The 27,662-nt window shown below is 38.5% G+C and overlaps 3 protein-coding genes across 11 annotated transcripts; 2 read left to right on the top strand and 1 right to left on the bottom strand.

The window, feature by feature from the left end:
- Positions 1-138: 138 nt before the first annotated feature.
- LOC5511066 (elongator complex protein 3) lies at positions 139-9,768 on the top strand. The gene is made up of 20 exons (XM_001631427.3): positions 139-271; positions 2,033-2,135; positions 2,295-2,385; positions 2,464-2,511; positions 2,580-2,650; positions 2,764-2,827; positions 3,425-3,523; positions 4,350-4,474; positions 4,721-4,801; positions 5,153-5,233; positions 5,334-5,394; positions 5,676-5,741; positions 5,815-5,887; positions 6,074-6,194; positions 6,302-6,392; positions 6,623-6,688; positions 7,255-7,330; positions 7,678-7,829; positions 8,071-8,152; positions 8,598-9,768. The coding sequence occupies exons 1-20, from the start codon at positions 250-252 to the stop codon at positions 8,672-8,674; spliced, it is 1,650 nt and encodes a 549-aa protein (XP_001631477.1). The 5' UTR covers positions 139-249; the 3' UTR covers positions 8,675-9,768.
- LOC5511067 (acid-sensing ion channel 3) lies at positions 9,697-18,414 on the bottom strand. 8 transcript variants are annotated; one of them, XM_001631459.3, is made up of 8 exons: positions 18,198-18,414; positions 13,225-13,782; positions 12,193-12,441; positions 11,913-12,057; positions 11,791-11,847; positions 11,410-11,581; positions 10,846-10,937; positions 9,697-10,561 (listed from the first exon to the last, which is right to left on the bottom strand). In XM_001631459.3, exons 2-8 carry the CDS (start codon positions 13,759-13,761, stop codon positions 10,437-10,439), a joined length of 1,377 nt encoding a protein of 458 aa, XP_001631509.2. In that variant the 5' UTR covers positions 13,762-13,782; positions 18,198-18,414; the 3' UTR covers positions 9,697-10,436. The 8 variants fall into 8 exon arrangements, with proteins under 8 accessions (XP_001631509.2, XP_032236199.2, XP_048582646.1 ...); XM_032380308.2 differs by having other exon boundaries at positions 18,301-18,414; XM_048726689.1 differs by having other exon boundaries at positions 18,078-18,214.
- On the top strand, positions 14,941-27,279 carry LOC5511089 (acid-sensing ion channel 4-B). 2 transcript variants are annotated; one of them, XM_048726690.1, is made up of 9 exons: positions 14,941-15,109; positions 20,524-20,799; positions 21,108-21,377; positions 21,678-21,917; positions 23,857-24,007; positions 24,591-24,653; positions 25,284-25,482; positions 25,924-26,015; positions 26,878-27,279. In XM_048726690.1, exons 2-9 carry the CDS (start codon positions 20,542-20,544, stop codon positions 27,018-27,020), a joined length of 1,416 nt encoding a protein of 471 aa, XP_048582647.1. In that variant the 5' UTR covers positions 14,941-15,109; positions 20,524-20,541; the 3' UTR covers positions 27,021-27,279. The 2 variants fall into 2 exon arrangements, with proteins under 2 accessions (XP_048582647.1, XP_048582648.1); XM_048726691.1 differs by lacking the exon at positions 14,941-15,109 and adding an exon at positions 18,766-19,376.
- The last annotated feature ends 383 nt before the right edge of the window (positions 27,280-27,662 follow it).

The following is a 27,662-nucleotide window of genomic DNA, read 5'->3' as shown; positions in this document are numbered from 1 at the left end:
AGGGGATTTTTTTATATATATATATATACATGTAACAGCTAGAGTACGCAAAATCAGAAAATCCCCTGATGAGTGGGCATTTTTCAGCTAAAGTGCATATCGTTCTAATTATTTGGGTTCCCTTTGGCAGCTCTAGCTGTCAGCGGACTTCCCCCTAAGTCAGCCATGTTATTCTTGCACCACGTTTGCTCCTGTGTTTTTGTTCGGTAAATAGGGAATTTTATAGCCAAAATAAAACAGTTAGGCGAAATGGGGAAGAAGAACAAGAAAGGTAAGACAATTTTTTACTTATCTTTTTGGTCTAAGTTGTGATTGCCTTAGAAGAGATGTAATAGAATATAACGATAATTCGGTGTTTCATCAACAGTTCTGATTTGTAACGCATCTTTTAACCAAGTCTTTAATTGGTAGATACACGTGTATGTATGGGCAAGCCATCACATTTATTACCTTACCTTGAATTGTGATTATTTATCGAACAGTTCTTTGTAAAGATAGAATGATCGAAGCGTAAATAGTTCTTTTTACCAAGGGTGTTTTCATTGAATCTCCAAGAGAGGGGGCACAGGCTACCCACCCGCGTCAGTGAAGGATTTCTAAGGACATACGAATTACAAATAAACAAGTCATATGTTCATTCTCTTATTCATGGAATAAACTTAGTTGGAATGTAAATGTATGCGTTTGTGTTTTTTTTCTTCCCAAGAAAAAAAGCTTTATTTTACGAATTTACAGCCATATAAATTTGTCTTGGATTTTGAGTTGATACTAACTAACTACTATGTTAAAAAGGCAAGGCTGGTAACTTAATTCTGACTACCTCACTTTCAGCACGATTTTCTGCCAGATTTTAAGCAGTCTGAAATCACTGACACAGGTACAGAATGGGAGAGGGATGGAACTATCCCCGAATCAATTTTTTTGAACGTCGAATTTAGCTTTCCGTCGATGGTTGGGACATAGCAGCTGGTCAAATGGCATCCTCGTAATGTCATTTGCATAGACAGCGTAGCCCCACAGCACCCTAGACCTGACTGACAGAAGATATGACTCTTAGATGTTTATTTGCGTGAACTCATATGTCCTTAGAAATCCTTCACTGACGCGGGTGGGAATCCTGTGGGGGGAGGGGGGGGATTTTGATTTTCAAGACACTTAAAATTTCAGACCTCCCCCCTCAGTGTTATTTTTTGTTGGTGTCCCCCCTTTACAGCCCCAAGGATTTCAAAGCTACATCACTATTATTTAAAAAAAATTGATAAGCTGTAATAGTTTTATTATCTGTTTATGTTTAAAGTCTGTCATTAAAAGTGATAATCTCAAACATATAAAGCACTGTGTATAAATCTAAGTTATGATATTGATCTGTTGTTGGACAGCTCTCAACTGTAAAAGTTTATTTTTATTTGTTCCTTTTTATTATAAACGGTATGTGTAAATACCGTTGAATGAATGTACTACAGTATGCAAAAGAATTTAGAAGCTGGAAGTTATCTTTGTTATGATTTATAAGGATGAAAGTATTGAATAGATTGATTTTTCTACTCAATATTCAATGTCAGGAAAATGAAAAAAAAATCAGAGCTCTCCATTATGTGGCTTAAAGCCACATTGTCACCAGTCTACTTCCGGTGGTCCAACAAAAACCTCAACCGTTAAAAGACAAAAGAATCTATTAGAATCCGAGATATTAAACAGGCCATCCGCTCGAAATAAGCAGTCACATCCTCAAAGAAACTTCCAATAAACACACTGCTTTCAATATTTTGAAATATTTTTCGCATTTTTCGTTAAAAATCATCAGATATTATTATGTAATCGACCGGAGGTAAACTGGTGACAATGCGGCTTCAATAACACATATTATGGTCTTTTGAAACACATAATGCTGTTTAAAAATTTTAATGTGTTGAGATTGTGTTATACAAGCTCTTCCCCTAGAAGCTTTTTTAAGCATACAGTATATTATGTGAAACTACTGTATAAATATTTAAAGAACGTCATCAATCATTAACCCCTATTTGCCATTTAGAACCAGTGGCTTCTAGAGCAGAGTTGATGGTGATGACTGTCTCTGACATTGTGAACCAACTGATTACTGCTCATGAGAAGGGTGAAAACATTAACCTCAACAAGTAAGTTACTCATGTAGATAGAACAACATAGGAATAAGAAAAATGGGAAAATTATTTATAGATCCCCTGTCTGGGCTGTAATGTTAAGTCACTTTTTTACTTCATCTAGAGTGCCTGACTAGGCTCTAATCTTAAGACACTTATCCACTTCATCTCTAGAGTGAAAGGTAAAGCAGCGAGTAAGTATGGCCTGGCCAGTCAGCCACGCCTTGTGGATATCATTGCAGCAATCCCCCATTCACATCGCAAGGTAACTGAATTATTTCCTAAAATTTACACCACATGATTATCCTATTTAATTTCTTTTTTTTCTTGTGGTAATCCAAAGGTTCTTCTCCCAAAGCTGAAAGCAAAACCTGTTAGAACAGCTTCTGGGGTAAGTGCTAAGCACATATTATGATGTTGATATTTCAGTTTTATCTCATTATTGCTATGTTTGCCTAGATTGCTGTGGTTGCTGTCATGTGTAAGCCGCATCGATGCCCACACATAAACATGACTGGGAATATTTGTGTGTAAGTAGTTTAAGCAACATAATTTGATTGTGTTAGATGCAGCAGATGTATATTTTTTTAAATATATTCTCTGATAATGCTGACATGGTATTGCTTTTATTGGTTGTTTGTAGGTACTGCCCTGGAGGACCTGATTCTGACTTTGAATACTCTACACAGTCTTACACTGGTTATGAGGTATGTACTGTACACATGTACTTGACTTATTGTGTGCATAATGCTACTTGTCTAACTTACTGTGTATACTGTCAACATGAACATCTTGTGCTAAATTTGCATGCTGTAAAGTACAGGAGAAATGAAAACTAATGAAAATCCTAACATAAATCCTTAACCAAGCTCTGTGTGAACTTGGTTTATATGTACATACTGTATGTAAACCAAGTGGCTCTGTGTTAATGTGTATTTACATCTGCCGAAATGTTTTAAATAAGCCTATTTCACATTAAATAAAGCAGAGAATTCCTTTAAATAATTAGCAAGTAACAGCAAACAAAATATTAAGAGCGACTTGTCCTTAAAATTTATAGCTTAAGTCCTGGCGTTTATAAAGGTTTAAACAAAAATACTGAATTAGCAAACATTTTGGAGATGTGCATTTTAGCCTCATGGCATAGCATTTTGAGTAACAAAAATCAGTCACAAATGCAAGGGATCAGTGGCGATGGTACAAAATTATGGCTTCTTTAGCTTAGGTTCAATGCACTTAAAGGCTTTTCCATGATGTTACATTGAATGGGTCTATTTTTATTTGAATTCCGTCTTTTATGGCAGCCAACATCTATGAGGGCAATACGTGCCAGATATAACCCATACCTACAGACGAAGCACAGAGTAGAGCAGCTGAAGCAGTTAGGCCACAGTGTCGACAAGGTACTGTATACGATGCATTTGGACAAAGTCACTTTGCTTCATGTGGCTACATACAGGGCTTCTGGAATTATGCGGAAAAAAAACTCAATTTTCTGCCGGACTCTTTAATAAATGACGCGCTAAATTATGTGGGATTTTGCAATACATTTTTCTTTAAAAATGAACATTTTGCGGGATTCTTTACTGAATTACACGCTAAATTACACGGAATATCAACTGTTATGTCCAAACTATATTTTGTACTGAAGGAAAGCACGAAATAACTTGACAGGTTAAATTTTTGCGCGAAAAAATCTTAGGCGAGTTTTCATTGGCTCCTAGCCACCAGCCAATTAAAAAAGGTATTTTATTATTAGTCCTAGGCCTTTGCGGTTTAGCCAAAAACTCCTAGTCATTTTATTTGTTTTCGAAATTCAGTTAGAAATATCACACTCTTACGAAGAATATCTCTCTTTTTTTTACGAGAAATAGAGGTAAAAACCCTAAAAGAACACATCAGCTGTGCACTTAAATGTTTTGTCTTTCAAAATTTAGCCGAATTACGCGGGATTACGTGGAAATTTGTGGATTACGCGGATTACACGGAGAAAGCCAAATTACGCACTTCTGCACAAGTGCGTAATTCCAGAAGCCCTGTGCAAAATAAAGAATAAGAGGACTAGGAAAGAATTGGGGGACTAGGAAAGAATAGGATAATTGAACGGGGGGGGGGGGGGGGGGAGGATTTGATAGTGGGTAATGTAAGAACAGAACAAGTCTCTGTCATCTTCTATTGCTTTGACAATCATGAAATATATATAAAATATATATTTTTATGTGCTTGTAGGTGGAGTTTATTGTAATGGGTGGGACATTCATGTGTCTTGACGAGGGTTACAGGGATTTTTTCATCCGCAACCTCCATGACGCTCTGTCTGGGCACACAAGCAATAACGTGGAGGAGGCGGTCAAGTGAGTTTTATTAAAAAACATATATTTGATTACAGAAATAGTCAATAAATAGCATATTTTGCAGCTGAAAACTGAATTACAGAATCCGTTCTGCTATTTCCATCCATATTCATCTCACTGTTCATCTCACTGTGCATCTTTATTTTCCTACCAGTAATTTTCATCAATATTTGAAACAGTTGATTTGTTCTATTCTAATTTCTGTGCCATGTGAATTCAGTGTATAAATTATGATTACTCTCTCAGGTATTCAGAGCGCAGTAAGACCAAGTGCATTGGTATCACCATAGAAACTCGTCCAGACTACTGCCTCAAGAAACACCTAAGGTACAGGATATTGCATAGATTCTAGCAATACTCCATTTCTTGAAGCCTCAAGCATCCCACATGTTTTGTAGTCTCTTGGAAATAGAAGTTTAAAGTTTTTATCAGGCTTCCCCAGGTGGTTAAAGGGACACGCTGTAGTGTAGCCACCTTGACAGTCTTCTAAAGTAAACCAGTCAAACCAATGAGGGTGTGAGAAACATTGACGTGAACTTCACTAGCCAATTAGAAAGATTAAGAAATGTGCACAGAGCATGTCATCAAATCTGTGATTCTCGTATACTCTACTAATTGGCTAGCTTTCTTGGTTCACATGTTACACATACTGTAGTTAAAGCGTGGTTTTGTTTGTAGTTCCATGCTGGCATATGGCTGCACTAGGCTGGAGATTGGGGTTCAGAGTGTCTATGAAGACGTTGCTCGTGACACAAACAGGTAACCATAGTCATCTAATATTATTATTATTTTTTACTTTTATTAAAGGTATTAACCCATGTGACTGAGTATTATTATGTTCTTATTGTTATCATTTCAGAGGTCACACTGTACGTGCAGTTTGTGAGTCTTTTCATCAATCTAAAGATGCTGGATTCAAGGTAAACAACTTGATCACAAGGCCTCTCTACATATCTTTCATATTTTTTACAGATATTGATCCCTTGTGTCTCTCGATGTTGTTTGTTGTCTGACAGGCACAATTACAATACTGTTTTACTGCTTTACAATTATGTTTAAGTACTGTTTTTTTTAAATGATGTACTGTACTACAGCATTTGCTGTTAATACTGTAATACCACAATAGTTCTTTCCGCTCCCCTTTTTTCTGACGCTCAACACACCTCTGACTCATCTAATTTTTCACATATTTTGTGTACAGGTTGTTTCCCATATGATGCCAGACCTGCCTAATGTTGGTCTAGAAAGAGATATTGACCAATTCATAGTAAGTTAGATTTGTTTGCCACAGTAGTTATTCAGTAAGAATCTCACTATCATGTTTTTTTTTGTGAAAACAGGAGTTTTTTGAGAACCCAGCTTTCCGTGCAGATGGGCTTAAGATCTATCCAACGCTTGTAATACGAGGAACAGGTAAGAAAAAAAATTTAAAATATATTTCAATAATAAGACTTTTTGGTGGCTTGTACAAAGTTTCTGCTTAGTTTATACTATAACCATAGATTTATGTGTGCATCTAATTGTATTTGCTTTTAAACTGCAGGGCTTGCTTACATTCAGATGTTTTTTTTTTTTTTCATGTTGTTTTATTCCTTGCAGGTCTTTATGAGCTGTGGAAGACAGGGCGGTACAAGAGTTACCCGCCAAACACATTGGTAGATCTAATTGCTCGTATTCTTGCACTCGTCCCGCCCTGGACCAGAGTCTACCGAGTACAAAGGTGAGGTTTGCATGCCCTCAACTGTGGCACAGGGTTGACAATGTACTGCATAAGCACACTGTAGACTTATGGGCCAAAACCGTAGCTAATTTGTGGTCTGCATTCAGAGACATCCCCATGCCTCTAGTTAGCTCTGGAGTTGAGCATGGCAACCTGAGAGAACTGGCACTAGCTCGGATGAAGGACCTTGGTACACAGGTATCCCCTTAGCACCTCTAATCATTTTATACTCTCAATGCTCTGACAGACAAGTTGTTTATATCCGTTTTATTAAATTAGATATTAGAGCAGTGGTTTTAAATTATACGTTTGATATAGCTGGTAGAAAAGATTTTTGGCAGCATTGATTTTTTGCGGTTTTAGCTATGGTAAAACCTCTGTACCAAGTGTTAAGGGGTGTTAATGTTACCCTGTTTATTGATTCCCAGTGTCGTGATGTCAGGACAAGGGAGGTTGGGATTCAGGAGATTCACCACAAAGTCAGGCCATTCGAGGTGAGACTCCCAGGCAGCACACACATGTGGGCGCCTGCATAAAGTGTTCAATGTTGGAAATTTGCCATCCAGCATTGGTTGGAACTCGATCGCATATATAAATGTATGCCAAAATTCATGAAGGAAAGAACAAGGTTTCCAAAGAAATATAATAGGTTCACATACATAAGAATAAAGGTAGTGGAAATCCTGAAGAAACATTAATCTTTATGCCCGAAATGCCTGAACTACAGTACCGCTCACGAACATAGGGACACTGTTCGCGAATTTCGCGAACAATTTCGCGAACATATGTCCACATGTTCGAGAGCGGTACTGTAGATATATGAGCAAAGCAGGTATTTTTTTTCCTATTTTGCTGATTTGATTTTACATTTTACAAATAATTGTTATCACAGAATAAGTTGCAAATTGTTAAAAAATGTTTTATGATAACCCTGCTACAGTTATATCTAAACAATAGAATAGATAATTGGGTATACATTATTTGCTTTTAAGCTCAGGCTTTCTTGGTAGCCTGTCCAAGCCTTCAATTTACACAGGTTTCTCCTCTCTTGTTCTTTTAGATCGAGCAGATTCGTCGTGATTATGTGGCTAATGGTGGATGGGAGACTTTTCTGTCGTATGAAGATCCAGAACAAGGTATGTTTGTGCCTAGGAAGGGCAGAGGCTGGGGCAAGGGCGGGGTCACATGCTCGGGGAGAGGTTGAGGCAAGGGCAAGGGGGACATGTATTTCTTAACCAGGACTTGCGTCTGAATTATTTTGCCGGACAAATATGGGTATTTTTTTTTTCAGGACATTTTATTTATTTTTTATTTTTTATTTTCAATATGTTTTTTTCACTGATTGAACAATGAGAGTCTCAGAGAAAAGATTATGAAGTTTGTTATTTTCTATGAGATTACACAGTGTTTGAAGACGCCCATTGTTTCCAATGTTAAAAGATTTAGTTCAACGAACAAAGAACTACTCTAAATAATCCTGTAGATATCTTGATCGGCCTTCTTCGACTGCGCAAGTGTTCCGATCAGTCGTTCCGCCCCGAGCTCAAAGACCGCTGCTCTATCGTTCGTGAGCTGCACGTGTACGGCAGTGTGGTTCCCGTTAGTGCACGTGATCCGTCGAAGTTCCAGCATCAGGTGAGATTTCTTAATCACGTGTGACCAGTTGTTCGATCGTGAAGTGAAGGTTTATGGGCGCAGCGTCACGTACAATGCCATGATCCCTTAACAGACGATCTGTTATTTTCCTATCTCACGATTTCAATGCGTTCCTTTACTGATTCCTGACTTAGAAATGTTGTTTTGTTTATTCCGTTCCATATGTGTCGGGACGTACCGTGTCTTGTTTGTGTGATGTTTTGTGTGTGTTTTTCCATAGGGTTTTGGGATGTTGCTTATGGAGGAAGCGGAGCGCATCGCACGAGAGGAGCACGGCTCAATCAAAATAGCCGTCATATCTGGTGAGTGGAACCAAAAAGTTTAACCCCGTGTGAACCGCGCTATTGTTAAAGGCAAAAACGGCACAAGCTCACTAAACATAGCTTAGCCCGTGTAAATTGCGTCATTGTGACCAAACATTGCTGAGACACTTGCGAACAGTGCCATCTTTCTAGGCAAAAACCAGTTCTCCAAACATTGCTTATTGCCGTGCGAACAGCTCTATCTTTGTAGGCAAAAACTGCTACGAAGCAGTTTGTCAACATTTTCTTGTGGTTAGCCAGGTGAGGCATCTCCAATAATCCTGGGCGATGTTTGTACGTGGCTTTAGAAAGGCTTAAAACAATGATTTAGATATTTCTAATAACGCATGGTCAACTCTCGCCCCATCATCAAACGTTACTTTTCATTTCAAGATTGCGCTGCGAACTGCGATGAGTAAAAGTTTACAATTTCTTTTTATGATAGGTGTTGGTACTCGAAATTACTACCGTAAGCTAGGGTACGAACTGGAAGGGCCATATATGGTAAAAAGTCTGATCTAATACACGAGCATTACCAAACACGAGGTTGTGGTGCAAGAGTGCGGGCCGACACCAAATATGGTAAAGGGATCTAATAGTGTGACTTATACGGACGATGGTATTGCGGCCCAAGAATCTGGACGCACAACATGTGGTAAAGCGTCTAAACTAATACTGCGACATGCACCAAATACGGTAAAGGGCCTGCCTTAGAGCTGTACGTAACAAGGATGGACTGGCTTCGAGACTGACATGACCATAGCAAGGGGACTGCACTTAAACGTCCGATGGGAGACCATGTATGATACGCTAATCGTGGAGTCCATACGTAGCAGAATGTACCGTAACAGAATGTACCGTATGCGTATGACAGTAGCCATCGTTTCTAATCATTGCCTAGCCCCGTGCAAATAGCGCCGTATGTCGCAAAGTCAATGCGGCAGTTTATGGAGAGTGTAAGTGCCATTATGGTTTAGAATCAGTGCCATATATGGTTTAGAGTCAGTGCCATATATGGTTTAGAGTCAGTGGAATATATGGTTTAGAGTCAGTGGAATATATGGTATAGAGTCAATGCCAAATATGGTTTAGATTCAGTGCCAAATATGGTTTAGAGTCAGTGCCATATATGTTATAGAGTCAGTGCCAAATATGGTTTAGAGTCAGTGCCAAATATGGTTTAGAGTCAGTGCCAAATTTGGATTAGAGTAAGTGCCAAATGTGGTTTAGAGTCTGTTCCATATATGTTTTAGAGTCAGTGCCAAATATGGTTTAAAGTGAGTGCCAAATATGGTTTAGAGTCTGTGCCATATATGGTATAGAGTCAGTACCATATATGGTATAGAGTCGACTCTAATGCTAAACATAACGTGATGTTTAATAAATTTGTACTAAACTTCCTTCGAGCTATGAATTGATTTTTGAACCAACAGCAAGTGTATTGCTATAATTGGTTTAAAAGTGATACTTGTAAAAGACTGTTCAACGCAGTTATTGAATATTATTGATGGAATGAATATGGATGATTCTATTTTTTTTGTATATTTGAATAATTTGATACTGTAATGTAAGTGTAGACTTGTGTTATATGCTCAAATAAATGTGAATACCTCTTACTTTTCTATGTATAATTTTTCACACAAAATGACGAGAGGTTTGACCTATACCCTATTTGAAGTCCTTGCCAATAATTAATTGTCTTGTTCTAGAAGACACGTACGTATTGATAAATAAAAGGCCAGAGCGATCCGTCGGCTAATCGGCGGCCTATGGCTTATGCCTTGCTTTCCTTACCCCGAACACCCGCGTGACAACGCGTAGCCCCATATCCAACATGGCGGCCAATTGGCGGAAGCATTGAGTTTCCGCAATAAAACATCACCCGCAAGCATTCGGTTGGTCTGGCATTTTCATGTTTGTCCTCAAATGGGTGGTTAGATTAATAATAAAATAAAAGGTAAAATTAACAGTGAAACAGCAATCCATGGGTCCTTTCGGTCGCAGATCTCCCATTTCGCAATTTTCATTTGCCATTTGCGCTGTTTTATGAAATAGGTGTACAAGAATCTTAATAATAGTGCAGCTCGTCAGCCATCATGAGCCGTTGAATCGACTCAACTAAAATCCAATGTTACCGTGCTTTACCAGCTGTAGTACAGTCCCGTGCTATCTTTTGCAGTCGTTCGTCTATCCTTTGCTATCTTTCTGAAACGAATACTGCCCTTGCAGACCACAGCACCTCTGCTTTTACTGCGCTCTTTTAGACGTTTGTGCATGTAAAATGTCACTGTATTTTAGCGGTTCGTTTCTTGTGTCGATGAACCAAATACACGACCAGAAGATCAATGAACTCTGCTATAGTCAGAATGCTGCAGCCTAGAAACAAGCCCATATTGCCGCCAAAGTCACCTAAAACAAGTAAGGGAAGGTAAACTACCCGCATTATTTTCGTAGATAATGCTGCAGTAATCGCAGAAAGTATAAAGAGGAAATCAACATCGTGCAGGCATCAAGGCCAATCACCATTTTAAGCTCCCTCAATTTTTATCTAATTTAATCTATTATCACATGCCAAATAAAGCATCAAACATAATTCGTGGATGTTATTTGTGAATGAAAAAAAAAAAAGAACAAAGAAGAGTACTTGAGAAAGAGCAACATTCAAACTGAACAAAAAGTTCAGCATAACAAACCTGCAAGATCGCTTATTGTGTACGCCTCCTTTTCCTTGCGAACTTCGGTGGTAAGTTCCTTGTAGAAGACGTTTAGCTGGATAACTCGCCTTCTGTTAAACCCAAAATAAAGCATTAACCCTTTGCTTCTTTTTGATAAATGAGGATGTCTCCACTTTACCATTCTCGGAATTTTCCTGTCATTAGCATATATTGTGAGGTTTCCTTTGCTTACATGTCTCGCCTGTACCACTCTTGAAATTTCTCTGCCATTAGCATATTGTGTGGTTTCTGTCTCTTACATGTCTTACCTGTACCACTCTTGGAATTTCTCTGCTATTAGCATTTTGTGGGGTTTCCTTTGCTTACATGTCTCGCCTGTACCACTCTTGGAATTTCTCTCCCATTAGCATATTGTGTGGTTTCTGTCTCTTACATGTCTTACCTGTACCATACCTGGAATTTCTCTGTGACTAGCATATTGTGAGGTTTCTATCTCTGACATGTCTTATCTGTACTATTCTTGGAATTTATCTGTGTCATTAGTATATAATTGTGATTTTTCGTTCTTTTTACATGTCTTACCTGTACCATTCTTGGAATTTTTTTGTGTCATTAGCATATATTGTGAGGTTTCTTTCATTGGAAATCGTTTCCCAGAAGTTGTCAGGTGGGTAATACAGCGACGACAGCTGAACATCGAACTCAACACGGCTGCACCTCACAGGACAGCTACACATGTTCGGCTGGAACCTCCCTAGACAGATGATAGCCAAGGCAATAATAAGCCGTGTTATATATATTTGTGCTCGCTTGAAGGCAAACTGCCGTGTGCTGTACCAGCAGCCAGAAACATATCAATGTAAAATGACCCTCGTAATGCTAAGGCATAGCATCCGTTTTAAGGGTAGACGGTGTTGACAGTGGCTGGATAGTGTGCTTATCGCATGTCGCTGAGAGACTTACTTGATGTAGTGTACACGCATGCCTTAATCTGCTGCGGTGAGCACCACGGCGTATGACCTGTCCATGGAAATAACCGATTATTAGTGAAATTACTTAGGGTAGTATTTTCTACTGATGTTTACCTGTTTCCTCTGTCATTCCAAGCATATGGCAGCCACAGCGCTTTACCACCATGTCCGAGTAACACTGAACAAGGCAGTAACTTTGAGAGGCGTAGTTTGTGTCACGGGAGCAGTTAGAGTTGTATGGTGATTCCAGAGAACTAATCTAAAACAGACACGTGATTTCCATAATTCATGGTGGCACACACATACGATAGGGGTAAGGGTAAAATGCTAACCGAAGAATAGTAGGTGCTCGAATATATCTTTAGACCTCAAAGGGTTTGACGAGAGACCTCACCTCTTTTCTAGCCAATCTCACGTTAGTGCTGAATCCAGGGGGGATCTCCCAGCCGTGTTTCTCGACCCAGGGAAACTCGGACTGGTCGTGGACGATGACGCGAAATCCTGTGCCCGTGGAGCTGTACAGACTATAGTACTCCTCCGGCTGAGCGTCTAGTGTGATTGACAGGCCGGAGGTGGGGCCTGTGTCATGTGAAATGAATGCACTTTCTCTCTTACCAGAGTTGAACGTATAACACAGACCGTACTGAAACGAACAAAACAAATTAGATTTTTGATAAACCTTGGTTAACCCTCGGAAACGTTAAAGATGACCGTTCGCCAAATGTATTACTTTAGTACGAAATCAATATGTTGGGATGGGGATTATAACTCTTAAATTTACATTAACTCTTTTACATTTACATTCCCGTGTTGGGAATGTAAATGTAAAAGAGCTGGGATAAAGGCTTGTGTCTGTCCGTGTTGAGGATGTTAAAGAGGCTGTCCGTGTTAAGAATGTAAAAGCGATAAAAGCGGATGCTTCTCTGCTTGGCTGTTTATCCGTGTAAAGAATGTTAAAGAGCTGAGATAAAGGCAGATGGTTTTCTACTTTGTTGTCTGTCCGTGTTAAGAATTGAAAAGAGATGTCGCGCGTTACTGTCGCCTGCATGTCTCCTAGTTTAGCCACCCAAAGAGACATTGTAGCGCGCGACAAATTTTGTTGTAGCGACAAAGATGTAATATTTCAAAGCCTACAATGAGGACTGGACGGGATTTCAAGTCCGCGCGATTAGTTTCAGTTCGAGGCGCAGCGACAAATATTGTTGTAGCGACAAAGATATATGTTTCTCGGATAGTTGAGAAACATTTTCGTGTCGCGCTCTTCAAAATATGTCGTGCACTTCATGTTTTTGGTGGTGGCTAAACCAGGAAACATTTAGGAGACATGCCGAACACTACATGTCGCTACATGTCGTCTATTTAACTGGGCCTTTAGATGCTTATTTTCTTTACTTCATTACGGTGATCCTTACCCTGGTATCCTTACCCTAAACTCCTTGAAAGTTGTAAAATGGCTCGGGTTGCATTTCAAGTAGCGGCCGTAATGGCAGCTTTTCATCGCCAGTGACAAATTCAGACCATACTGGTGGACAGCTTTTTCAATATCAAAGTCAGGGCTGAAACTTTGACTAATAGCGTCCCATTGGTCCTCCTTCTTCTGATCGAGAAGATCCAAATATCTCTGGGCATCCTTTCCCAGAATCTTACTTTTCTGCATCATATTGTTACTGCAAATACTGATAGCTGGGAAAGTAATGGAGTCCTCATTTCTTGTCTCTACCTGGACCATACTAGCATATTCCAGAACTCTCTGCGTGCTGTATGCGAGTTGGTAGATTAGCACCACCGAGGTTAATATCAGGAGGAGAATCCAGATTATTTGACGCACTCGATTTGTACTACTAAGAGCAAAATGGAATCCGTGTAGCGTAGTATAGGAGCTGAAGGCTTCGAGAAGACTTTCTCGTGGTACCTCCACTGACTCGCTTGGATTCTCATGATTCGCAACTTTGACTGTCGTCATCTCGCTTTGTCTCTGTGAATGCTGTCGAAGAAAAGGCGAAACCAAATTGAATGGTGTATTTGAAACGTGTATTTGAAAATGCCATTTTTATTTTCTGTTTTTTTTTTTTTTTTTTTTTTATGTTTCAACGCTTCGATATCTTTCTCGTTTTATTTGTCAGGTAAATCTTTATCAAATCATTCACAAACACTGGCCAAAGTCTGGATTTGCTGGGGAGTGGGGTTGGGGGTGCAGTTTGAGGTGCGACCCTTTAATAAGAACTGGCCCACTTTTTGGCCGCCAAGGGACGGGAAGAGAGGGCGGGAGGGCGCAGCGTGTTTGCGCTTCTAGAATTTGACTGACAAATTTAAAAAATAATGGAATATAAACAGTCATTTTTAGTCGAGCTTCTTCTAGCGTATAAGGTAGCGTGCTACTGTAACATTTGTTTTTATCCGAGGTTATTATATTTAATATAATCATATCAAGAACAATTAAAAAAAGGAAATTAAAATAAGGTAAACATACCTTTACGTTTATTCTGAAAATAAATGATTAATATTAAATATCTTTCAGCTTGAATAAGTAAAACTGCGCATCTATATAAAATGAAACCAACACTGGTCATGAAACCTTCTGAAGGCATGGCTGCTCCTTATGGCATGGAGTCCTTAAAATCATTCTCTACGGGGAATATCTCGCTTTAGTCTCGAAATTATGTCATGCTGTCACGCTCTTATTGGGTTATCTAACGACTTCAAGGAAAAAAAAAATATTTGTTAAATGTAAATAAACGCACTATTATTATGTCATGAATGCACTACCCATTACCTCCCTTCAATGCACCTACGCTATCTGAAACTGACAGCATTCTAGATGGGTTATATAAATGTACAGATATTAAATTATCTTTGCCATGTATTGGCTTTTTCCCTAAAATGTTGATAAAAGCGACTTCTTTTTTGTACAAGTCTGTGCTCAACTATACCCTTAGCTTTGTTTTAAATATGCGAATGTTGCTTATTATTTATTTAAGATTTTTCCTCTGTTAATACATGTACGTGTGATTTCCCGAACGCCATTGTGTTGGCTCTGAGTCATTATATTTTTAAGATGGTCTTTTTTACTTTCTTTAGTTATAAAATGGTACAGAAAAGAACAATAGTCTAGATTATGTTTTTTATCTTTAAATCCCTTTGATTGCAGCCTTAGTACAGAACAGCATTTAAAACAAAAAGCATTTTGTGGCCGCCGCAATTCCATCATCAAACATATTTCAAGTCTACAAGTAGAAAGAAAAAAAAAAAGAAAGTAAAAGAACTTACTCGAGGCTGTTGACGAGTGTACGGATGACCATTTCCCTGCTAGTGTGAGTACTACATACATACAGTTTTCGTTCGATTAGCATTTTTACGTTGGTCATATAATTGTAAAAAGCAGTCTCACTCGGCATCCCAGCAAGTGCCGAATCAACAAACAGCGATTTCCAAATTCGTTTAGAAACCTAGTGCTACCACCCTCACCATGCAACCCAGGCGTTCTTTCTCACTAAAATACCCTACCAACAGGAGATTGGTATAAATCGAAGCCGACTATGAAAAGTTTCTCTTAACTTACATAGACTCGCGTATACACAGTTTTGGCGTGTAGTTCTGTCCTGCTTGAGAGAAGATCTAAAATAAATCACTTGCCTTATCTTAAGTGTGAGAAAGCGACGGCTTCGTATCTCCTATATCTGTCTTAATTGCTTGCAAGAAGCGGATATATCCTTGTTGTATTGTGAGCATCTGTGGCGGTCTCGCCAAATGTAATTGAGTATTTACAGAAGGGTGAACATAAAACCATTGTTGTAGTGAAACCCCTCAAGATAAAACCTACGATTCCGGATGTTGTCCATAGAATTTTTTTTTTACTCTTTCGCTTCTATTTCAGTATTTTTTTCAGTCTTTTATTGATGCTTACCTTTTTCCAATAAAAGAAAAACAGCAATTAAGTTGCAAATTTTTGGTGGCTTGTCACACTAGGACATTTCTTTCAGTTGTCATCTTGAAACTAAGCAACAACGTACATCTTTTTCGGCGCGCAATACATCTGCCAAGTAATTGTATAACCTTCAAGTTCCCTGTTATGGACTTGATTAGCTGTCTATTTAGACCTGTGCTCCTACTGGAGAACTTACTTTTTCTGTATGTTTTATGCTTAAATTCGAACCTTAAGAGTTTTAAATAACGAAATAGATCAAGTTTAAGTCCCTGTAATGGCTTGATGGCTAAGTTGCACCCCTTGGAACGAGTAGGGTTTCTTCATTAAGATAAAAATGTGCTTTTAATGACAAAAGCTATAATAAGTGTAGGTTACAACGTTTGTGATTTACTATGGCAGCACCTGTTTGTAAACAAAGAGAATATAATGTACACAATTAATGTATATATGATATATAGGTTTGGACTAAGGAATTAAACTCAAATAAGCTACCTTAATTTCAAAATTCAATAAAAATTGCTTTGTTGTTTTCGCCATAAGAAATTATCCAAAAGTTTTCGAAAATAATCTACTGTTTTGAGTATCATATTTTGCTGTTTTATATAATTTAAGAATCTATATTTAAGCAAGAATTTTGTTTGGATGAAAAAAACCCAGGGACGCGAATCTTCAAGTACTAGAAAAGGGAGAATTAAAAGCTTTTCTCGCATTTTATACTTGTTTTGTAAACTAACAACTTGAATTGGACTGAACCGTAGAAGATCGAGTGACATCAGTGACGAAGGCGCATGCGCACGCTCAACCCACATCGAAAACTTCTGTAAAAACTAGCTAATATATTTTTTACGGCTATAAGACGTAATGGACGTAGCGGTCACAGGTCGATGACAAGGCTCTTTCATAGTACCAAGCTTTAACCGGAAGTTGGTCATCGGAAGTTTACAGGAAGATCTAAAAATTGCTCTGTTGCGAAAGCACAGAAAGACCACAAAAATTTACAGATGATGAGTGACACAGAAGTGTCAAAAACTCGTAAATGCTTTGCAAGCATTCACGAGTTAAAAAGACGACCTCTAGTTTGCCTCTACAATATCTGATAATTAGCATTAAAGTAAAATAAGGATGTTGCTGAACTTTCAAAAACTTTTCTCATCCAACCCAGGCCGGGAAGTGTGACTATTTCGCTAATACTCACACGTTTTCGAAATTTATAGTTCTGCCGTTGAATCAAAAGTTCCTATTTTCAACCCGAAGCCTGTAGGCTGAACACACTCTTTCCGTGTAAATGATAATTTAATGCAATTGACAGCGAATATAAAAAAGGTCTCTATCGGAAACACATATTCTTCTCTATCGGCTTTCTCTATCTTTCGGATTATTGAGAGGTGCGTGCCCCTTCCTCTGCTACGGCCCTTTATTACAAACGATATAGCAGGCCTAATTCGCCTGTTAATATTACCTTTTTTAAAGAGGTTTAAAAAGAGGTTTTCAATTAATTATATAGTTCGAAAAGATCGAAATTAGCCATCGTGGACATAAAAAAGGAGTCTTGCTATTTCTACCATAAAAGTGACTTTCACAATAACAGTTCGCTATTTAAAAACAAATACTTAAAAAAATTATCATAAACTTGGTTTGATCTTGCTAATATAATACCGATGATATTATGCGGCAATCGGACAATCAAGCGAAGAAATTTTAAGATATAATTTTTTTTAAATAAATTTTTAGGGTATTTGCCTACATAAGTTCCTCTGACTCGTCGTCTTTAGGGACCCATTGTCTGGAATGGATGCTCAACGCTAAAAATTACTGTTCGGATGCTTTCTATTATGTACTTTATGGAAAAATACGATCACAAAGGACTTGAGTCCTTGAGTCCTCATTAACAGTTCCGCTTGTTTTTTTTGTTTTTTTTTTTCATCGAATGTTCCTCGTCCTTATCATCGCTGTTTTTGCATGAAAAACACTCGAACTGGTTTATTCTTTTTTCTTTAATTTTTGAGGTTTCTGATTGGAGCTTAAACCCAATATTTTGCAACATCACCAACAGTAAACAATGCATTTCTCCTTGTATTCCTTCCCAACTCTAGTATACCAACAAATGGTATCGGAGAAAAAATAAAGAACAGTGCGCACAGTATTTTTCATTTTTGCAGATATTTCAATGGTAGGTACCGTGTGTGAACACCACCCTCAAGCATTCTTGGTCTTATTTAATTTAGAAAATTTACCATCTTATTATTACCTCGCATGTAGCTCGGTCCAGTTGCAGCGTAGAACATTCAATATGGTCACATAGACCTAATAAACTCCCCTGCATGCTAGAGCGTCTACACTGATATAGGAAATACCTTGTGATGCTGTGCTATTGTTTTTGTGATGAGGTTTCCTCGGCCCTGCTCAATTATTTGTGATCACCGAGTCACATCTTTAAGCACTAGATCTCTCACTTAATTATGAAGTAAACTCACCCCTTCAGTTGACACGAAATGGGGATTTCTGTCGTGTTATTTGCCTATGTTTAGTCTGTGTGTACAGACGGAGATTTTCAGAAGAGCAGTCTGAGTTACTTACTACTCTCATAGTATGCCTCGAGGACTGCTGCCAGACGTGCGCTAGAACAAAACCCTCTTAGTCATCATTCTGATCTTTTATCTAGTTTTAGCTAGTTCCCTAAATTCACATCTAATCCCGTATCTAGCTCATAAAAACAAATGCAAATACAGAATGTTTAATAAGTTAAATCAATTGCAAAGTGAAATTCTTGATTTAATAACTAGCCGACAAATTTGATGGATGACGTTTTTTCTTCAAACTAGAGATGGATTTGAAAAGGAAGCTTGTCCGACTTTGACGGAAATTAGGCTATTTGATTAAACGTTCTAGTATTTAATTTCATGTCCTGTGATCATAATTCAAAATTTTATTTAGATTAAAATCATTGATCTTTATGGACGTGGGTAACGATTTTAATACAAAAATATTTCGAAGATTTGCAATGGAAATTGAAGCTGCATGAGTTTTGTATTAAAGATTAATGAGTATACAGTATTTTCTGATAAATTCAATCTAGTTTCGCCGTCAGCAGAGATCAATCTTGCCTTGCCTGTGTCTTATACCAGCTGCTGTCCTTTGTGTGCCAATCAGAATCGCCAAAAGGACAAACGTTATAAAATTAGCCTTTTATGGCGAATGAAGTGTCAATGAGAATAGAATTGCTGGTAGTCCTTTAATTACTGCTATGTTCAGGGGGAGTTCTTACAGTGAGGAAAAAGGGGATAAAAGCGAAGTTTTTCCCTCTCTATCTCCGATTGCCCCTCCTTTTTTGGGGGCGTTAGCAAGGTTCGCATTAAGATGTATCCCTTATTCCATGCCTTTTTGCTTTAGATTATAAGTCGCAGAGTTTCTCCTTGTAAACTGTCAAATTTGAATTTATATTGTTTGAAATCTTTGTAGGAAAGGGGTGTAGATTGATTGACTCCAAATGTGTTTTTTCGTTTGTTTAACCTTTAACTACCTCCCCCAACTCTCATTTTCTACCTAACAAATAACCTTGGAATTGTAAAATAATAGGGTGTATATGTACGGAGTTCATTATTCAAATCATACAAGAATCTGGGAATAGCACACGACTCGTGGCGCTGCGTTTAGTAAGTAAAATGCAGTACAAAATATATATTGAAAATCCATAATATTTAAAAATAATATTTTTAAGTAAGGACGATTAATTTGCTAGATAAAACATATTATTTGGCTATACAGCGGCGTTTTTTGGGGCTTAAAAGACGTTTTAGAAGCCTTACTTAGTATCCTTGCTAGTTTGAGCTCACCAATGAAGTTTGAAACTTTTCAATGGTTTACAAAACATGCACCATGATGGCTCGACATATAGAACTGCTTATATTCATCGTAGCCATGTTACACCTGCCTTTTTTCAGTTCCCCTTGTATGTAGTATTTCTCGTCGAAGTATTTAAAAAAAATGTCGTAAGAAATGAGTGAATAATATTTTCGACATGGTAATAAGATATTAGAATAGAATAAAGATCTGCTAAGTCATTGTTTACAATTTCTAAAAAATCAAATTGTTTATTTCACGAGCAAATATTTGTACCCCACAAGTAACAAAAATTCTGACAAACATAAAAATATATATTATGCAAGAATTTTGAATTTCTTGGGCGAAGTACTATGATGCTTACTGCAAATCTTGGAAAGCTTTAATAATTTCCACCGTTGGTTTTAAAACATAAAGGTACAAATTTACAGGTGATATGGTTCTTTAATCAAAAGTAAAATTATATTGCTTGCCTAATAATTTTTATTTTTAGTGTAAGAATTCGGATGGCGCATGAGTCATCTCCGCCTAAATAGGCCCTTACCTATCTATATTTCAAATGTAAAATTAAAAAAAACATAACATGTTTGAAGAACTTTTTTTCCATGCAGCGATTATGTATTTTTAATGAGTATATTTTTATTCTACGTAGATACTAATATTTATCAGCTCTTAATATTTTAAGGTTCAATTTGAATGATGCCAATATTTTTTTAATTAGCCTCACACCCTATTAATATCAACATAAATATAAATTCAATGGTTTTGGTCAACGTAATTTATTATGGAAACAAAATGTTCAATATTTCAAAAATTTTTTATGGTAACAAAATGTTTCAATGTTCTGGTGTCTTACTTCAATTTTTCCTTAGGAGGATTTTGTTTGGTTTATATATGTATACATCTCCGTTTGTGTACATATTTTTTTTATTGTATTTTATATTGAATCAAATTTCCCAGACATATTCTTAGCCCGCGATGAAAGAAGAAGCTGTGGACGAAATGGCAGCCGATAAAGACGAATCTGAGATCAAAGCACTATGGGTAACCTTTGTTGGAACCTCTACGTTTCACGGGCTTCACTACCTGTTCGATGCCTTGTCGCGACTCAGGAAATTAGCATGGGCTTTGCTGCTATTGGCTGCCTTTACAGTCTTTGTAAGACAGATCTTATACGGCTACACAAAGTTGCAAAAACACGAAGTTTTCATTACAACTGAGTTCAAACCAAACGTCGTAAGTTGATTATCTGTGTATCTTTCACTCTGTTTCGTGGTATCCTTTTTTTCTCCTTCTTCTTTCTTTATATTGTTTTTAAGGCTCTTTTTCCTAATTTTCTTTTGTTTCCTTTTATTTTTTGCTTTCATTAAATTCTCTATTATTGTTACTGCATAAATTATTTTTATTTCATTTATTCTTCTTCCATATTTTCTCTTTTTCTCTCCTTTAATGCTATCTATCTTTGCCTCCCTTTCTTTCTTTCAATGTGTGACTCCAAAAATGACCCTTCCCCCTCCCACGGGGGAGGATTTGCCGCCCTATAGGAGCTCACATTTCCCGCCGTCACTGTCTGCAATGTAAATATGATGAAAAAAAGCCATCTCCTGAAAACGGAAGCCCAGACCTATCTAGACGGTACGGATTGGCGCCATCCTAACATGAGACAACTGTACAAGGCGTATAACAAGTCGTACAACCTGGAGAAAGCCGTGCAAGACTATGGACATGTGTACTCTGATATGATCAAGAAATGCCAATTTATTGGTCAAGCCTGCGACAAGGTCTTTGAAATTCGTACATTTATTGATGCCAAGGTAACATACTAGCCAGCTCAACGTACTTTTGTCAAATACGCAGATATTTTCCAACGTATTGTAAACGTTTGACTGCATAAAAACGGGCCGTGTTCCGGGCCGTTTCGTGAGCTAAAACTGTTCCGGGCCGTTTCGTGAGCTAAAACACTTAAAATCGCACTTAAAATCGCATTTCCGGAATCCCAGCTTTTTTCTGTCTTACCGTTTCATTCCCGATAGAAATAGTTAGAAATAGCCTAATAAAACCGGCATTCAATCTAACCTTTTATTTATAACCTTTATTTTACTTTATATCTCCAGAATGGCCTCTGTCATACATTGAACTCGGGAAAAAATATGACAATTTACAAAACAGGCGCAAGTTATTCATTATCACTTCTGCTTGACGCCCAGCCCGAAGAGTACTATGGTCGTTTTTCCAGAGAGGGCACTGGATTCATAATAGTTATTCACAACCAGTCCGTTTCTCCAAATCCTGAATACAATGGCATAACCGTGTCTCCTGGTTTCAATACGCAGTTTAAGCTGGAAGAGAGACGGGTAATGTAAAGAAAATTATTATGGCGATCGCGGCGACTATCAAGGTGATAGTGTTTTTAGTGACGATGATGGTTATGTGTTTTTTGGTGGTGGTGGTAATGTTTACTATTACGATGATGGTTATGTTTAAAGTGATGGTGGTGGTGATGATTATAGTGACGATGATGGTGATGTTAGTGATGGTGGTGGTGATGTTTATAGTGATGGTGGTGTTGATGATTATAGTGACGATGGCAATGTTTATAGTGATGGTGGTGTTGATGTTTATAGTGATGGTGGTGTTGATGATTATAGTGACGATGGCAATGTTTATAGTGATGGTGGTGTTGATGATTATAGTGACGATGGCAATGTTTATAGTGATGGTGGTGTTGATGATTATAGAGATGATGGTGTTGATGATTATAGTGACGATGGCAATGTTTATAGTGATGGTGGTGTTGATGATTATAGTGATGGTGGTGTTGATGATTATAGTAACGATGGCAATGTTAATAGTGATGGTGGTGTTGATGATTATAGTGATGGTGGTGTTGATGATTATAGTGACGATGGCAATGTTTATAGTGATGGTGGTGTTGATGATTATAGTGACGATGGCAATGTTTATTGTGATGGTGGTGTTGATGTTTATATTGATGGTGGTGTTGATGATTATAGTGACGATGGCAATGTTTATAGTGATGGTGGTGTTGATTATTATAGTGACGATGGCAATGTTTATAGTGATGGTGGTGTTGATGATTATAGTGACGATGGCAATGTTTATAGTGATGGTGGTGTTGATGATTATAGTGATGATGGTGTTGATGATTATAGTGACGATGGCAATGTTTATAGTGATGGTGGTGTTGATGATTATAGTGACGATGGCAATGTTTATAGTGATGGTGGTGTTGATGATTATAGTGACGATGGCAATGTTTATTGTGATGGTGGTGGTGATGTTTATAGTGATGGTGGTGTTGATGATTATAGTGACGATGGCAATGTTTATAGTGATGGTGGTGGTTATGTTTATAGTGTCGATGGTAATGTTTATAGTGACGATGATGGTAATGTTTATAGTGACGATGATGGTAATGTTTATAGTGATGATGATGGTGGTGGTGATGCTGGTGGTGATAATGGTATTGGTGATAGTGGTTGTAATAATGGTGGTGGTGTTGTTTATAGTGACGATGATGGTAATGTTTACAGTTACGGTGATGGTTATGTTTAAAGTGATGGTGGTGGTGATGTTTATAGTGACGGTGATGGTGATGTTTATAGTGATGATGATGGAAATGTTAGCGATGGTGGTGGCGATTGTGGTGTTGATAATTATAGTGACGATGGTAATGTTTATAGTGACGATGATGGTAATGTTTATAGTGATGGTGGTGGTGGTGGCAATGTTGGTGGTGATAATGGTATTGGTGTTATAGATAGTGGTAGTAATAATGGTGGTGGTGATGCAGGCCCGTTCCCAGGATTGTTCTCGGCAAGGGGGGGGGGGGGGGGGGGGGGGGGGGTGGGGGGGTTGAAGGGTGCGAAATCCGAGAAAGTGGAAAGTGATGGTTCATTATCGAATCTGGCTACAAAAAAGTTTTACTGAATATGACATACCAGAGTGATTTAGAATGCCTTTTATCTAACTCCCTTATGCTTTATTGTTTTGTCTACAAATAGCACGTCTATTGCGAACCGGAGGTGGACTTTCAGTCGTTGTTGCCGTTGTCGCTGCACACCCCTCCCTTCCCCCCCCCCCCTCCCTGGGTACGGGCCTGTGATGATTGTGCTGACAATGGTGACGATGGTGTTGATAATGGTGATGCTAATAGATCATGATGGTTGCGACAATGATTATAACAATGGTGAATTTGATATGGGCGAGGCACAGTATGAAGTTAAACCATGGAGATCATGCCGATCATATCCTTCATGTATTCACGGGCAGGTCATGAGGCAGCCTTTTCCCTATTCCTCTAAATGCTCGTCAGAGGTAACTGACGGCTACATTCTCACCCGGGAGAGATGTTTGCTGCGCTGTAGGGTGGAGAAATTAGCGGAAGAGCTTCAATGTCGAGTCATCGGAACACCTCCTGAAAGTGAGTAGACCCCCGCTAAGTCGAACTTTGAAGGGTGACAAAGAATATGTAGCTATGAACCACCATAATAGAGGGGGGTGCTCGTCCTATACCTTTGAGTGTACGAACACTTCACAAAGTATAATGTCTGTCTGTCTGTCTGTCTTTCTGTCTGTCTGTCTGTCTGTCTGTCTGTCTGTCTGTCTGTCTGTCTGTCTGTCTGTCTGTCTGTCTGTCTGTCTGTCTGTCTGTCTGTCTGTCTGTCTGTCTGTCTGTCTGTCTGTCTGTCTGTCTGTCTGTCTGTCTGTCTGTCTGTCTGTCTGTCTGTCTGTCTGTCTGTCTGTCTGTCTGTCTGTCTGTCTGTCTGTCTGTCTGTCTGTCTGTCTGTCTGTCTGTCTGTCTGTCTGTCTGTCTGTCTGTCTGTCTGTCTGTCTGTCTGTCTGTCTGTCTGTCTGTCTGTCTGCTGGAGAAGTGATATTTCTTGTTGACCAGAGTTTAATTGTTTTTTTTTTCTCTTTATACATTCTGATGTCCCTATTGCGCGTACACACAGGGTCCAGCCCAAGCTACGCGCCTTGTTATAATAGTGCTGTGTTACTTGCAGTGTACCCAAATATGCGACTTTGCGGTGCCAAGGAGATGGTCGAAAACATCTCGCGTATAATGAGTAAGTGTCTTAAGACGTAAGTCGACCTAATACGGGCTCATCATCATTTGAAACCACACAACTGCCCCATTAACGCGCTCGACATGTCGCCTACTTTAGCCAGGCCATACGACTTTTTACTATTTCTTTTAAGAATAATGTACAGCTTTTCAAGAAGGGATTTCTGCCTCAACAATTTATTTTAAGAGAAGCATGAGGTTTAAGACGTTTAAATGGTCAGTAAACCGACTACGACCTACCAATCATTGTAATTTATTTATTCAGTAGTATTGACAAGCACGATGCTGACATCACTAAGCGACCTGTTTACAAACCTAGAAACGGGCAAGTCAAACGAAACATTTCGTTTGGTAATCTACATTTACTAAATGAATCTATTAAATGAGACCAGGTGTATGATCAAACAAAGTTTTCACATTTTCGGATGAAATCATGGATATGGAAGTATTCTTTCCTCCTTTCCGGAGCCTCCCTTTCGTGCTGAAATACCACAGGACCCCCACTATGTGCTAAATGTGCCATTGAAAAGTAGCCTGCGTGCCGACCGCAAAAAGTCTCTGTAATAATGCGAGGATATTATTTCCGGATTCATCGCAGGCTAATGAAGAGTCATTTCAACTTTTTTTATAGCTGAGTTAAAAGAGGAGAGAGACTGCAAATGTTCTCCGCCTTGTGATGTCACAACCTACGATGCTCAAATCTCCAGCACATATCACCCGTCCCAGTCCCAATGGTCATTTGTGAGTGACACCATTAAGAACCAGTACAACAAATACAACGCGACCAACATTACACAGGCAAACCGAATGTCTTTCCACGAATGGTACAGGTATGTAATAACCACAAGGAGGCTTGTCGCATTCTCTCTTCGGCAATTGTTCGTCTTACTTTCGGGTCATCGGAGGTGCAATTTATTACAGTGGGGTATGTCCACCTTACTTGGGGCGAAGCAAATCCCAACTTAGGATTTAGAATGAAAATTGCAAAGGCGATTGAGGGGGATTTGTTTTTCACAAATTGAACAGTATGTGTTGTAAATGGCATTTTATGGAGTGAGATGTAATTGATTGACGTGATTGATGTATTGAAATACCGTGAAGATCTTACCCTTTAAACAACTAGACATTGGTTCTTCCTGCTTGGTTGAAATTTCCAATAAGGGACAATTGAGCAGATAGCCTATCCAACCGTTCGAGCCGGAAATCGAGGCTACAAAAATCCACAGGATAACTTCTATACATTCCTGACCAATTGTCCTTGGTTTTCACAGAAATCGATTCGCTAGTCTCAACTTTTACTTTGGTTCTTTGGTAACGGAGATAACAAGAGAAGTTCCTGCATATGAGTTCTGGGACTTTGCAAGTAAGTACCACCACTTCAATTTCCATGAACGATTTGTTCGTTCTACGTTTATAGAAGCTACGATAGAAGGACTCCCACATATTAGTATTGGAGGCATTCAAATAAGTACAAATACAACAACAATTTCCAAGAACTGTTTCTTAGTTCAATGTTAACGGAGTTTCGTGCATAAAGGTTTAGATCTTGCAGAAGCTAAAATACCGCAACAATCTTTGTTCTTGGAATGCAATGAATCTGGAAAGAATGACATTACTGGAGCGATCTTGTTGGGCTTCATGTGTCTTTCTTGTTTAATTGCTAAATTTATTTATTATTTATACTCTTTTTTAGCGGGAACTCTCGAATTGGAAATCCGTATCATATCGGCCAGTTGCTTTCTCGGTAATTTTTTAAAATTTTCTCTCAAGTCATTCTGGTAACCATATGCAGGCTCCTCCTCATTCCCAAATCTTTATCCATCTTATCCTCTCACGCAGACGGACACTCTCGTAATCGAGGCACTTTGTTCAAACCATTTTGGTGCTGCCTTAAAGTGAGGTGCGGAATTAGAAACACTGTAAAATATAAAGTTCCTCTCAAGTTTGAATATTTAAAAAGAAAAAAAGGTTTTATGAACTTAAGATTCGTAATTTTTTATATTTTTTTCTCAAATTTACTTAGTTTTGCTAAATTTCGCTCAGCAAATGGAAATGCAGTAATGACTGAGAAAGTTTCTAACGAACAAGCACCCTTTTTTATATTTATTTTTGTTCTGTTTATTTTTTTGGTGTCCGTTTCCAAACCACTATTGTAGCCAGATAGGCCCGCTCTATCCAATGTAAATGGTAACTTTTTGATAATACCTCTATACTATATATTTTAGGTGACTTTGGCGGCAACATGGGTTTGTTTCTCGGCTGCAGCGTTCTGACCCTCTGCGAATTGTTCGATGTCATTATTCTCACTATTGTGAGATGGTTTAAAAGAAAGACAAGGATTATGAATGTAGCTGGTGCTGTATCTTAATGACACGTACGGATCAGACCAGTTATCGTCCAACATTTCCTGAACTCTTGCATGTAAATAGATCACCGTCCAACATTGCCTATACCCCTGCGTGTAAATAGGGCATCGTCCAACATTTCCTGAGCCCCTGCGTGTAAAATAGATCAATGTCCAACATTGCCAGTACCCCTGCGTGTATAAGGAGATTCGTCTAAAACTTCCTGTACCTTTGCATGTAAAAAGAGCATCGTCCAACATACCTTGTACCCCTGCGGGTAAATGGTGTTTCGTCTAAGACTTCCTGTAACTTTACGTGTAAAAAATCATCGTCCAACATTGACTGTACCCCTGCGTGTAAACAGGGCATCTTCCATAATCCCTCCCTTGTCGCTGATTCCAAGCGTTAAAATGTCCACCCACTAGATACTGCAAGGATCAAGTCATCGATGGAAATTTTCATGCAAATTATTTACGTTTTTGAAAAGACAAGACATTTCTCTCTCAGCACTGAGCTCATCTTCTGTTGAAAGAACTTTCTAGAACTTTCTAAGACTCGACTTGGCGCTGATGGAATTAATCTCATCGAACTTTGCCTAGATATTAGGTATTGGAAGCCGGGGGGGGGCACAATACAGAAACATTAAGAAAATATTTGGGGGCACG

This window comes from Nematostella vectensis, chromosome 4 (genome assembly GCF_932526225.1).
Source record: "Nematostella vectensis chromosome 4, jaNemVect1.1, whole genome shotgun sequence".
Classification (NCBI taxonomy): domain Eukaryota; kingdom Metazoa; phylum Cnidaria; class Anthozoa; order Actiniaria; family Edwardsiidae; genus Nematostella; species Nematostella vectensis.
The sequence above is the reverse complement of the archived record's forward strand: the minus strand, read 5'-3'. Positions and strand labels throughout refer to the sequence as shown.